General features: G+C 40.9%; 1 protein-coding gene across 3 annotated transcripts in view; it reads left to right on the forward strand.

Moving 5' to 3' along the window:
- Positions 1-13,259, forward strand: part of ascc3 (activating signal cointegrator 1 complex subunit 3) — a 142,396-nt gene that overhangs the window by 42,902 nt on the left and 86,235 nt on the right. For all 3 annotated transcript variants that reach the window (XM_037073937.1, XM_037073939.1, XM_037073938.1), the window contains exon 9: positions 11,952-12,155. In XM_037073937.1, the coding sequence (XP_036929832.1) occupies positions 11,952-12,155 (204 nt within the window). The remainder of the gene's footprint in view (positions 1-11,951; positions 12,156-13,259) is intronic.

Raw genomic sequence — 13,259 nt, forward strand, 5'->3', positions numbered from 1 at the left:
GGTAGCAGTGTTTCGCAAAGTTGTCACTCAGAGTTAGACATGCAAATTGCTCGGTTGTTGGTTGTAAAATATTATATGTATATATTCTGTCCCAGCTACAGAACAACAGAAGAGACAGTGGTTGCATTTAATTTTTTCTGATAAAATGCCGGCTGCGGTTCCGGTTAGTTTGTATGTGTGTGCTAACCACTTCACATTGGACTGCTTCAGTAACGAAGGTCAGTACAAAGCTGGCTTTGCCTCGACACTGACCCTCGTAAAAGCATCAGTCCCAACCATACCAGACCCAGCAACTGTACCTGATGCACAGGTAAGTGTCGCTGCAGTTTGATAGTATTTACAGTTGCCTACAAGTATGGTGAAGTCAGCTGGAAACTGGCTAACTTGTTAGCTCCGCTTTGGTCTGCTATGTAATGGCATTTGAAGCGAGTTCAATGTTAATAATATTACGATGGAGCTTGTTTTCACAGTAAAAAGTCTGGAAACGTGCAGACTGGAGACAGAGACGATGCAAACAGTGTCCAAGAGTTTGGAGACTGTGTCGGAGACAAACACAGCTTTTGCTAGCTGTTAACCATTAGCTACATGGTAGTAACTGTAACAATATATACGAACAAACTAACATTATTCAGACACACTAACCATTCTGAAACGTTCTGCTACAGCCACAGAGTCTGTATTTCTTCAGGAGCCTCTCCTTCTAGGTCTGATTCTTTTCAAAACAGTGTGGTTGGACCTCTGACAGCTGTGTGAAATTGATGAAAAACAGTATAATATTGGACCTTTTAAGAGATGACAGGAAACAGGTTGGGGGAGTGACATGCAGGAAAGGGCCCCAGGCTGGGACTGGAGCCTGTGCAGTGATGACAAAGCCTCTGTACATGGGACGCCCACTCTACCAACTGGGCTAAATGGCACCGGGAGAAGGGTAATTTTCAACCATGAATGAACACACTGATAAATCAATGAAATAGTAAAGAAAAAAAAAGACAACCACTAATTAGACCTGAACAACTAATTACTTTTATATTAAAACTGATTTGAGTGCAATTTTAATCAGAAGAGCCATGATTTTAACTATATTACATCATTAACAATATATTACAAGGCTGTGGGAAGTGAAAGTGTCACCAGCAGATTTAATTAGCTTTTGCTAATGAAGGTGTTAATCAAGGCAGTTGGCTGTAGTACAAGTTGACTCTTGGTTGTGGTATAATGTAGATTATATGCAGTTGCATGTTGGTGTCTGTATTCTTCTGGCTCAGCCAAGACAGTTTTTAGGAAAAATAAACACTGCTCTGTCATTTTGATGTTTGAAAAGATTATTGTGGATTGGGAACTTCTACTGTCTTTCTCTCTATACATAATCTATGTGAACAAATTCCAAGATAAACCTCAAAGTACACCATATTGTCATTTTCAGCTCATCAAATTCAAGCTCTGAATAAAAATGTCTGTAATTTAGGGCCGTGAAGCCCTTTTCCCGTCAGACTGCAGATCAGGGAAGAATTCCTATATTCTCCTATGTTGCTTTCAGATATGATATATAGGAAGTCTGCATTAAAATGTCCAAAATGATTAGACCTTTTTTATATTTTTTTGTAAACTTACATTATCCCAAATGTTTGCAACAAACCAGAGAACTAGACAAATTTCCTCAATGTAATGGTGCATTTCATTAGATTGCTGTCCACCACTTCCAGGTTAGGGAGGTCTACAAGACTAAGTTGTGTGTATCTGTGTGGTTAGATTTAAGACAATTCTCTGTGAATTCACTGGCCTACTCACTGGAGACATTGGTTCCCTCTCCGGCAGTTACATTTGCCTCTTTTCTACCATGGGATCTCCATCCCTGTTCGGAGAGAGTAGAATAAGGTTTAGTCAAGGGCTGGAGTTAGTGGTAGCATGTACATGGAGCTTACACAGGGTTTTTAAATGCAGACCCCCAAACAGTTGTAGCAGAAGAGAAAACAACAATTGACCACATCCCAAATTCCTTCCTTATTTATGCGCCACTGACGGATGTTTATAACTCATAATCATTTAGCGTGGCGAATTTAGCACGTTCACCCTGGTCTTACGTTTAGATCAAAGCTGGGCCAGCCAGAGGTGATAAAAAAAACCTGTGTCTACTGCATTATCAACTGACCCAGGTGTAACTGTTTACACATTCTCATTGCACATAGCTTGCTTTGCCACAGCTGGGAGTATAAGAACTGTTATATGCCAGGTTTATTGCCTGTGGTCTGTCTGTCTGCTGCAGTGCCTCATGGAAATTCTATTTTCAATGCACTTCTTCGTGTTCCGCTCTTGACATGTCCTCTCCAATCACTACACCTGTACAGCTTTGGTCTCCTCATACTGATGGCTAAGGAGCAGATGTTCAATGCGTTCTTTCACGGGCCTGAGTTCTTTGAATTTAATGAATTAAAAATTAACTTTGCATTTAGTAATTACAGTAAATGTTAGTATGTTTTCCTCAGGCCCTCGCAGAAACCGCTGTTGTGTATGTTTTGAGACAGCAAACCGAATTATTTTCTAAATATATTTAAAGTGCGTAAGAAGAGAGAATACTCACTCAGATATCATCTCTCTCCTCGGCCCTGCTGGTCTAGTTTTTTTTCCAGTTTATCTATAGGATTCTGAAGAAGGTGCTTGGCTTAACTCTACACAAACCACAAGCAAACTTTCATGTAACACGCATGCGCAGCTTCAGGCTGGTTATCAGCCACAGTATCCGACAAAAACTACTCACGCCAAAATTCACTGCAGCAAAAATAATCCGCTCTGTTGGTACGCTGTTTCGGCTGCCGCTTGGCCCCCCTCCGCTGGATTTTTTTCGTTGTTTACTCTTACCCAAATAAGTATCCTGCATGAGTATCACAATCAGCCAAAACACTGTAAAAAAGTCTCCCCCTCTATGACTTCCTCTGCCCTCATATAAAATGACGCTCTGCTGTTGAACACATGGCCAATTTGCATACAAGCGAGACAGGAAAGAAGCTTTGTGTTTGACTGCCGGCTGACATGCCACGCTTGTATGTAGTATTTCGATCTATCACTCTCGCTGGATACCCTGGGGTGGACACTAGAAATCCAAATGAAATGGCCTTAAGTTCTTCCAGAAATGGGTCAGATTTTATGGCGCCCCTCAGCGACACAGAGACCATTGTGGGGGCTCACTGGTGTGTCCCTCAGCATGAACTAAATTCCAAAATATAGAGATTAAGCATTAAGTTGCATTGAGGGTGTGGTTGCTTTGAATGACAGCTGGCTGCAAGCTGTCTGTCTGTTTGTCTTTAACTCCAGTCATTGAATTTGACCTCTCGGCCATGTTTGTGGCTGCTGTTGCTTGCTTACTGCTAAGGTACAGCAAGATATTCTGGCTCTTTGCCTTGTGATAAGGTAAACCTTGTGCAAGTAACTTGAAAAAACACATGATCCAACAACGAAACTCACACTACTTTGAGCGATTTTTAATTAGCTGGGTCAGGTGCTTCCGAGATGGTAAAGTTCAGAACCACCCACTTCGAGCTTCAATCTGGCACCTCAGACACTTGGGTGGTGTCACGGGGCTCTGTCCACTATTTTTGCAATCCATGGGTTAGGGTTAGGGTTATAGACCCTGGAGTTTATTGAATGTAAAAAGATAAAATCATAGTGAAAAAATTGCACATCAACATATTTGCTATTAATGTATGTCAATTTGGAAGTGTAAATAAATAGTTTTATAATGTTGATGGGACTGAGATGCAGAATGCGCTCTGCTGTGTTTATAGGTTTTGGAGCTCACAAGGCTCTCAGTGCTCTCCAGCAGGTGCTTATGGATGAGGTGATGGATTACCTCACTCGTTGCTATCTCTATCCTACTCCCAGCTCTCCCTCTTTCTTCTCTGTGCCCTCTCCCCCTCTTCTTCCTGCTGCTGCTGTTCTGTAGGGAAATGAATGGGCCTCCTGTTTGCTGCATCGGATCTCACTCTGTCAAGCTCCACATGCATTTGGTGCGGAGGGCTGGCTCTCAAGTGTGCGCTCGCATGCACGTGAATCCATAGGACTGGCTATAGGCATTATGTTGTGTGTGTGTGTGTGTGTGTGTGTGTGTGTGTTCGGCCAGGTCATTTCGTACTCTGCATGCAGACTTGGAGCAGGCTGATAAGCTGTTTGCAAAAACTGGCAATTAAAAGTTGATCAGGCTGTCAATTCAAATGGAATGAAATGGAACCAGAAAGTAATTAAAAGGATGGCATGAAAATGACAACAATTATATCTCTTAGCTTCCCATTACCGATACACAGAGGAATTTAATTAGTTTAGAAGCTCATATAGTGACTCATACAGTAAACACACAAAAACACAAAATAGCAGCTACCGCAAAGACATTGTGGCTGTTTTTCGTGCACACCCACAGGCTGGTCATCTTAGTTTCACCAGTAAACCTACAGACATAAAGACTAATGGATATAAACAACTGTGGTATCCAATTAGTGTGTTTTAAGTGGCTGGTGGATTGGTGGAAAAATCCCAGTCCTACCAGTTTGCCCATATGGCCGTAGGCTGTGTATCTGCTGTGTTAATGAGCTTGTCAGCTTCCATCCCACTCAGCGTTCACCCAGGATGGGTTCACGGGCACCTTCTTATGCACACAGTATGTACTGTTGAAGATGACTGCTTACACTGTATAGACAGGATATAGAGCTAAGTCAATCAGTCTGCTGTCTGTGTTACAGAAACATGCACTCAGTCTTTTTCTGTTTGCTTCTCATCGCCTGTGTATTGTCACGGTCCTGCAAATGCCGTGTAGGAAGAGTCTTGCAGGTCTGCAGAGATTAGTTTGGCCGCAGACTCAAACAGCTGCTCTCATAAAAACATATTTAACCCTGCTTCTGAAAGGTTGAACACATATGTGTACGGCCATATATTAGCCAGCTGGGTTCTGCAGAGCTTCGGTTCTGTGTTTTAAAAGTGGCATAATTTCGGCTGAATGTAGCCTGGAACAATGATGATGACTGATCTGCAATAAAGCAGCAAGTTGGTTGTCATAACTGGTCCGTGTTTCAGTGACTTGTGGTGACTGGCTTCAGAGAACTGATTATAACAAAGCACCACTGGAGTCCTACACTTGAGTGCTGTATCTGGGGAAAAGAGAACAAATGAGCCTGTTGGCTCTGGATGTGTTTTCTTTGAATTTCCACTTGATAAAGTCTTCTCAACTCCCGTCAACTTAATTAACTTGGCGTCTTGCCTGGTGATGTCAATTTGACTTTCTGGCTCAAAGTGTGCCTGCTGTTTGTATGACTTAATGTGATCTTGACAAGGTCTAGTCACTGTCTGATTGATCAGCTGGGTAATGTGGTGCAAATCTGGCTGTTAAACAGCATGAAAGCCGAAAATGTGATACTGATCATCAAGTTCTGCATCCACAGCAGAACTTGTTTGTTAAGGGTCTGTTCAAATACAATTTTACAGGTGTGAGATATCTGTCGGTGTTTCCATACCTGTAGGGAAGTATTTGTTATCACAGTTATATATGTAACATTTTGTTTATGTCCTTGAAATGAAAGACCTTTTGATATCCACAACAACAACAATAAAGTTTTAACTTGAAGGAAATTATATTATGGGGAGGCCGAGGGGTATGGCACAAAAAAAAGGTCTAAAATAAATATAAGCGATGATGATGATGATGATGATGAATATTAATAGTAATAACAATGATAATGATAATAATATTGATAATGATATAGATAATTTACTTCAGGGGAAGAATGTTTGGCTATTTCTTCAGATCAGTTTTGAAATTCTAGTACATATTAATGGGTTTATACAAATGTTTAATTCAGTATTGAAAATAATAAGCACCACTTACATGCGTCATGCAGGGGGAGCACCCCAGGGCCATTAAAAAGCTTGACGGAATTAGCGCAGGTTCTTTTGATGAGCAGGGTTTCAGCAAAGCAGGATTGGTCCTATAAGTTAACAGCTGCGTAATGTCCAATCCAGTGCAGTAACTGCGTCCCTGCAACACTGACATCACACCCTTGAGACAAGTTTTGGCAGGCACAGCTGGATATCCAATTGGAAGATGCATGTGCATATATTAACATAACAATGAAGCCAGACAGGTTTTAAGGAGAGAATAAAACTGCACTGAAGACTTCCAAAGATCATTAAATTATTGCAAATTTCTATTTACTACATGTATGCTTTACCTCAAGGTGAATACTGGGGCAGGCATACATTTGCATGAATTAGCATGTTTAAGGAGTGTGGGGACACTGGCTTTTTGTTACAAAAAGACAAAGTCGATAAATCAAAATGAGGACCAGACGCTCAAGTGATTGTTGTGCCTCTGTGGTCACCAAAGAGACACGGGAATGAGTGTGCAGAAGCCTCGCAAAACAGGCTGAAGCTCAGCGGTCCGTAATTCAGAAATGAATATTTATAAGAAGGAGCCCAGTGGACCTCCGCCTTGAGGGAAATAATTGAGTAGACAGGAGAAGACTGGGATCTCCATCCCTGTTCGGAGAGAGTAGAATAAAGTTTAGTTGAGGGCTGGAGTTAGTGGCAGCATGTATGTGGAGTTTTTTTTAAGGACTGAATTTTGACCAGTTGTGGTGCACAAAGCCCCAAATATATACATTAAGGAAATGATTAACCAAGTGGGTGACGCATGAACAGGACAAAGAAAATCAGAGCTCTTTTCACATAAGGAGCTGACATTGAATCTTAGGAGGAGGAGTCTGAGTTAAGGAGCATTTCTGGATGCTACACAAAACATGATTAAATTAGAATGTATTCATTTGCTAGTCCTTCTTCACATGTACTCTAATATACTGTACATATGACAATGTACGTACTGTTTTACCTCATCAGCTCTATTGATTATTGAAAACACCCCAAACACCTGGAATGTTCCACAGATAAACATGTTTGTTTGTAGCAGGTGATGTATGATTGCGTATACAAGGCTCAGGTGTTCACCAGCAAGGATGGGCTGAGATTCACCACCTTGTGAAATGTGTGATTGTTTAAATGAGATTACAACTTCATGGGCTCAGGAACACTTTTTACAACTGTTGTCTGTAAACTTGGTTTGCTGCAATAAAGTAAATGTAGTTTTTTATTTAAATTTTACAGTGTCTCAACTTTTTTTTTGATCAGAGTCAACATAAACATTCATGCATTGGGAGCAGGACTTGTAGTAATAATAATAATAATAATAATAATAATAATAATAATAATAATAATAATAACAATAATGATAATAATAATAATAAATGTTATGTATATAGCACCTTTCAAGGTACCCAAGGACACTTTACAAAGAGCAACAAACAAAACAAAGAATAAATGTCAGTCAGCATGGAGGGAACAGCAGCATGGCAGTCAGCACCACAGGGAATAGCATCGTCCGAATAAACAAACTTGCGTCTGGAGGCTCCATGCACACAGCGTGGCTGACGCAGGAGACCGAGAGATCCAGTCCCAGCGATGGAGCCTGGGGTGAAGTGATAGCAGAAGTCCTGGAGCTCCTGCGATTAACACCTGAAGACGCCACCAGCAACGGTGGAGCAGCGTCCATACAACATTGCCTTGAGCTGGGGGAGACCACAGCAGCAGAGGAGAGCGGCAAAGGGGCCAGGCATTGAAAAACCCTGAGGTTGTGGTGGAGGTGGGACCCACAGAGCAACGATGGACAGCCCACAGAGCACCAAACAAGTCGGTTTGAAAGTTACCATTGCTAGGCTAACAGCTGATCGGCGGGGCTAACAGCTGATTGGCAGGGCTAACAGCTGATCGGCGGAGAAAGGTGAGTCCATGGAGCCAGTTGTTCAGGTGTGCAGCCTTCTAAGTTGGTGCACAGCCCCAGAGCTTGTAGGGACAATTTAGCTGTATTTTTTCAACAGAAAAACAGTTTTGCTACGGATTGAGAAGCGACATTATTCACACCAGCATCCTCTCGCATCCGGGTTGCCATGGAAAACCAATAATAGGTTGTAAACAAATAATAGGCAACATTTCTCCCCGTATAATCCCTTATCACACCAAAAACTTTGCTATTTAACCAAATATCTATTGTCATTGCAACAATCTGAAACAACGACAAATATTATCCAGAATCACCTCAAAGATACTGAAAGCTAAAAAATATGCTGAAATCATAACGCTGTAAACCCAAGCCTAACAAGCTACAACAGATAGGCATACTGACCTGAATGAAACACCCCTTAGTAAAACTGACTCACTCATACTGACTTCAGGTTAACTAAACACTGTTAATCAAGTGATGAACTGATAAGTGAATCCATCAGGCAAGAGAGAAAGCTGTGAAGAGGAGAGGACAGACCAGGAGGAACTAGAATGGAAGGACAAACCCCTGCACGGCATGAACCATCAACAGATTGAAGAATTGGCTGATATCGAGAAATCCTACAAGTGGCTGGGCTGAACTGGACAGCACAGAAGCACTGATCATGGCAGGAACAGGCATTCAACACAAGATCTATTAACACCAGGCAGGACCCCAGATGCAGGCTGTGCTGGGTTGGGTTCTTTATAGCTTTTGCAAGTCTCAACCTAGAACGTACCATAATGACCTTAACATGTACCTCATTCCAAGGGCATGCCCTTCAAACCATTTTCAGGACTGTTTGACTGCTGTGGCCTCAGAGAGTCCTTTTTAAAAAAGAAATCATCATTTGTTGGCTTCATTGTCTGTGAGGGCAAATGAGCAGCTGGACAACAGACGAATACCTTGGAAAGCAATACAATACTGTTGTTATACTGGTTTATATTGCTACTGTATGAAAGCCTCATGTTTGCTTTGAGCTAACACAATAAGTACGCCAAACTCTTTCTCCTTCACGGGGAGCAACATTTGAGAAGGGTAAACCATGAGAATGGCACAGTTGCACCGTCTCCAGTCGTGGTGAAAAAACTGCAACTTGGTTAAAAATGTTCTGGAGTCTGGAGCCCTGAAAATGAATTCAAAATACCTCAGAGTTGAATAACAACCTAAGCGCAGGGCGGAATAGCTGTTTAGACATAATTTATGAGCAGTTTTCATTTTGTGTCCTTTCGGATCATTTTTGGACAGAACTGGAAAGCGTTGAATGGCTGCAATCAACTTCTTGTCCATTTGCATTTGCCAGGTGGAATTGTTGGCTGAGTATGGATATTAGATGCTCAGCCACAGCTCACATGCAAATGGATCCACGCCTGTGTTGACCATACGCACATCAGTCAAGTTTAAGTGTTCTCTCTGTTGGATACAACTTTGTGGTCTTGTTACTGGCACTTGATATGACTTTTAATCATCAGTGTGTATGCAACACAGCCAAACTATCACATGTGTACATCAGTGGCTGTAACAAACTGCTTATCAGAGGCCCCCATACCACACCTAGCTGAAACCACAGTCACCCTTCACTCCTTCCTGCTTAAGTGGACTCTGATAAAGTTGCTCTTTGATGCATTAATAACCTCTTCCTCCCTACTGGGCTGTGGGGGCAAACTTCCGAACAGCACCCCGCATATCCTTGCCTGACATGCACTCTTTAATTATTTCTTTCTATGAGTGTTGGAGCGAAACGAGGGGAAGAGGAAAGTGATGACATACTTCTAATGAATCCTTGAATAAATAATACTGCTGTCTAAGCTTAAGGCATCCTCAGCCAGCCTTTCTGGGAGAGAGGTAGAACGCAGAGGAAGCAGAGAGAGGGTAAAATGATGGAGAAAAATTAAAAAAAAATATATATATATATATATATACATAGATATTGAGGTACGAGGCACACCTGGAACAACAGTGACATCTATTGTACGAAATTCCACCACAGCTAGTTTACATCATTGGCTTTATTCTCCTTAGGACAGAACCCAAAGCAAACCAGAAAGTTAATTATGGTTTTTGAAAGAAAATAGAAAGAATAGATGACAACCATTCAACAGACCCAACCAACCAAATAGCTTTGTGTTTAACACTGAAGAAATAGAATTATAAATATGTACAACAAATTTCATTTTAGAGGTAGTGTACCGAACTGATCATTGATTGAAGAAACTAAGAAAAAAGGTAAATGTTGAGGATGATGCTACTGTGTTCTGTGAATATTGCAAATTCTTGTACCTGCAGTTCAGCTTCATCAGCCTCCTGTTCTGTAAGTGCTGATGTGGTTCAGACGTGCGACCAGACCACATATCATCTCTCAGCTGCTCCTCCACCTTACCCCTCCACTCTGTGCACAGCTGAGGGACTGATGTTCGGCAGACTATACTTAGCACCCATGACGAAACTAAATGTTTTATGTAAGGTCCCTAACATATGTGCACTCCTTTCATTTTTACATCTGTCTGAGATTCATAATTTACTAATTATGGAAATAGTACATGTTTATGAAAGACAAAAGGAATCAATATGTGAACTATAACACATTAGATAATGGTTGATGAATTAGAAATAATATAATATATAATATAAAACACATATTAGGAATAGTTCTTTTGTATGTACTACTCTTTTGTTGTTTTGTTTATCACCCCCCCCAAAAAAGAGACAACAAAGTACATTTGTAATAAAGATTTCCGTCAATCCACGCAACGTCACATTAGGATGTTACCTGGTTATTCAGTCAATGAACTGTCCAGTATGATCATTTATTTATTTATTTATTTAGTTAGTTAGTTAGTCCAATTCTTTAAATATCTGTTTAAACAACATCAACAAAATGTGGATTTCAGAGCTAGTGTTCCTGTGTTCTCCAACCTTGAAGATAATTTAGTCATATTGTAATGTGGTCTGGACATTTTTTTTTTTTTTTTTGGATTGTCCGTAGTCTGTTCCAGAAGGAAATGATTCAGCGGTGCAGCAGCTGGATGCGTTCACTCTCCTGCATGTGTACTTTGTCTCGGTGTATTTGTGCCTGTGTGTGTAGGTGTGTGGCTCCAACTGTCCTTCACAGTGGCCACTGCTCTACTTATCAGAGGCAGTGTTAGATTGAGGGCCATCACCCACACTCTGTTGCCATAGTGAAGGCAGATGGAGGGCAGCTTGAGTGACAGCTGATCCCACCACACACATTTTCTCCTCCTTCATGCTTCTTGATGCCCCACTTTCAGTGCAGTCACCTCTTAGACTGTGGTTCAGCCACTGACACATGTAACTGATCACCTGTCTATATTTTATGTCAGCACATTGGCTAGAAGAGTCTGCACTACAGGTTTGTCAAAGAAAAAGCGTCCGCCAATCAGGATGACTGCACTAAATGGTTGACACTTGCCAAAACCTGGTTGCCAAGAGCAACTGGGTGACCGGTTCTCTTGTGCTGTGTCACTGACTCTGACGATGACAGTGATTGCTGCCGCATTTTGTTGTAGTGCCCGCAACCATCAGCAGCATCCCATAGTTCACCGCTGAGTTTCAAATTGTCAGCAGTGTGTGTTTTAACAGTGCACTTTGTACTTTTGGGGAAGCACTTTGACCAGACTCTGTTTGTTTTCATGACTGAATGAGCTGATGATAAACTGACCTTAAAGGACAATGCAATTTATACTGTTTTACTTTGTTTAAAAGTGGCGGACCCTGCCACCTGTGTAGCTTCACACAGTGTTCTGGGACCTTATTTTCCTCTGAGAACAGCTTGTTTATTTTAGCGTGTTTAACTCAGATTGAGTTTCTATTATTACTTAATTTTTTATTTTTCACAACTACATAGTGTCCCTTTAAGTAAGAGATGAAATTCTTCATTTATTCACTATGATTGCATTGGAAGAACATTGCAATTACATTATTATGATGAACAGTAATGTGCATTTTTGTACAGTGTTGAATGTTTGCATTATGAATTAAACAAGCTTGCAGTTTTAATCAACTTTCCTTAAAAGCAGATTATCTTCACCTGTATGATTATTGTAATCATGTGTTAACCCTTGTTCATCCTGTGTTTGCCCAGATTGGCCAGCTGGTGTTCAAAGGGATGAAGCGTCTGAACAGGATACAGTCCTTGGTGTATGAGACGGCCTACAACACCAATGAAAATCTTCTTATATGTGCTCCGACTGGCGCCGGCAAGACTAACATTGCCATGCTCACCGTCCTCCATGAGATCCGCCAGCATCTGCAGCCCGGTGGCGTCATCAAGAAGGATGAATTCAAGGTCTGCTGCTTGCACACATGTCACAAAGCACTGAAAGGGGGTCACCTAGTGCTGCTATGGTATACAGTATGATGCACGCTAATTACGTATTACAGTAGTTTTTGCAGTAGGCCTACTTTTACTGACTGAGCATGTTCGTCTCGCTGTCAAGCAAAGTCACAGTCAGGATTTCAAGTTCAGTTTCTGTATAATATCAAAGTTTGTCTGTAGTAACTGTTAAATGTTCCCAGTGTTGCTCCACAGGCCTCAAAGAGATTAAGCTCCTTGCAGAGACTCACACACCCCATGCAGAGATTCAGATCTGATTTTTGGAGATATGGAAGCTTGGATTTCAGGCAGCATTTACATTAAAGAGATTTCTGATTTAAAGTCAGTGACAGTTGGTTTGACTTGATTATGATTCCTTCGAGAGGATTTTACTAAGTTGTTCAGTGCTTGTCATTCAACCTGAATAGTGATCTGCAGATCAGCAAACAGTGTACCTTTTAATTTCAATCACCATCTCTGTTTTTTGCCTGCTGTATAGCAGCTGTAAAAAAAAAAAAAAAAAAAATCTGCTTATATGCAACATTTAACAAATAATACCTTAATTGTTACAGTTACACTAGCTGTCAAGAAACAGTGAAAATGTCCCGCTGCAGCAGTAACAGGAGATATTCAGTACAGATTAGACTACGAGACTAGATTACTGTGAATCTGTGACATTTTCTCATTTACTGGGACTCTTAATTGTTTTCTCACTCAATAATGTTTTGATTGATTTGTCACAGTGTTACAGCATGACAGAGTTTGAAAGATGATTTATTATCTGTAAATCACTTTGGGTCATGATGTTAGTGTATTGTGTTGTTTTAATGTGTTTAATTGGTCTGTAGGAGTGGTTTGAGATGTTCTGCTGTAAAAAGGAAGCTGAATGCATTTGCTATTCTTAATATATCATGCAGCCAATACGGATAAGAAATGTCACATGTTGTACGCTTTCATCATTCTTATTTTTATCTGGCTAAAAATCATGAAGTAATAGTTTTGTTTGTCATATTTGCAAAAGCTATGACCAGGCTCATGAAGTCAAGTGTCCATGCATTCAAATTCACATAACTTCAC

The sequence above is a fragment of the Acanthopagrus latus genome, chromosome 17 (genome assembly GCF_904848185.1).
Source record: "Acanthopagrus latus isolate v.2019 chromosome 17, fAcaLat1.1, whole genome shotgun sequence".
Taxonomy (NCBI): Eukaryota; Metazoa; Chordata; class Actinopteri; order Spariformes; family Sparidae; genus Acanthopagrus; species Acanthopagrus latus.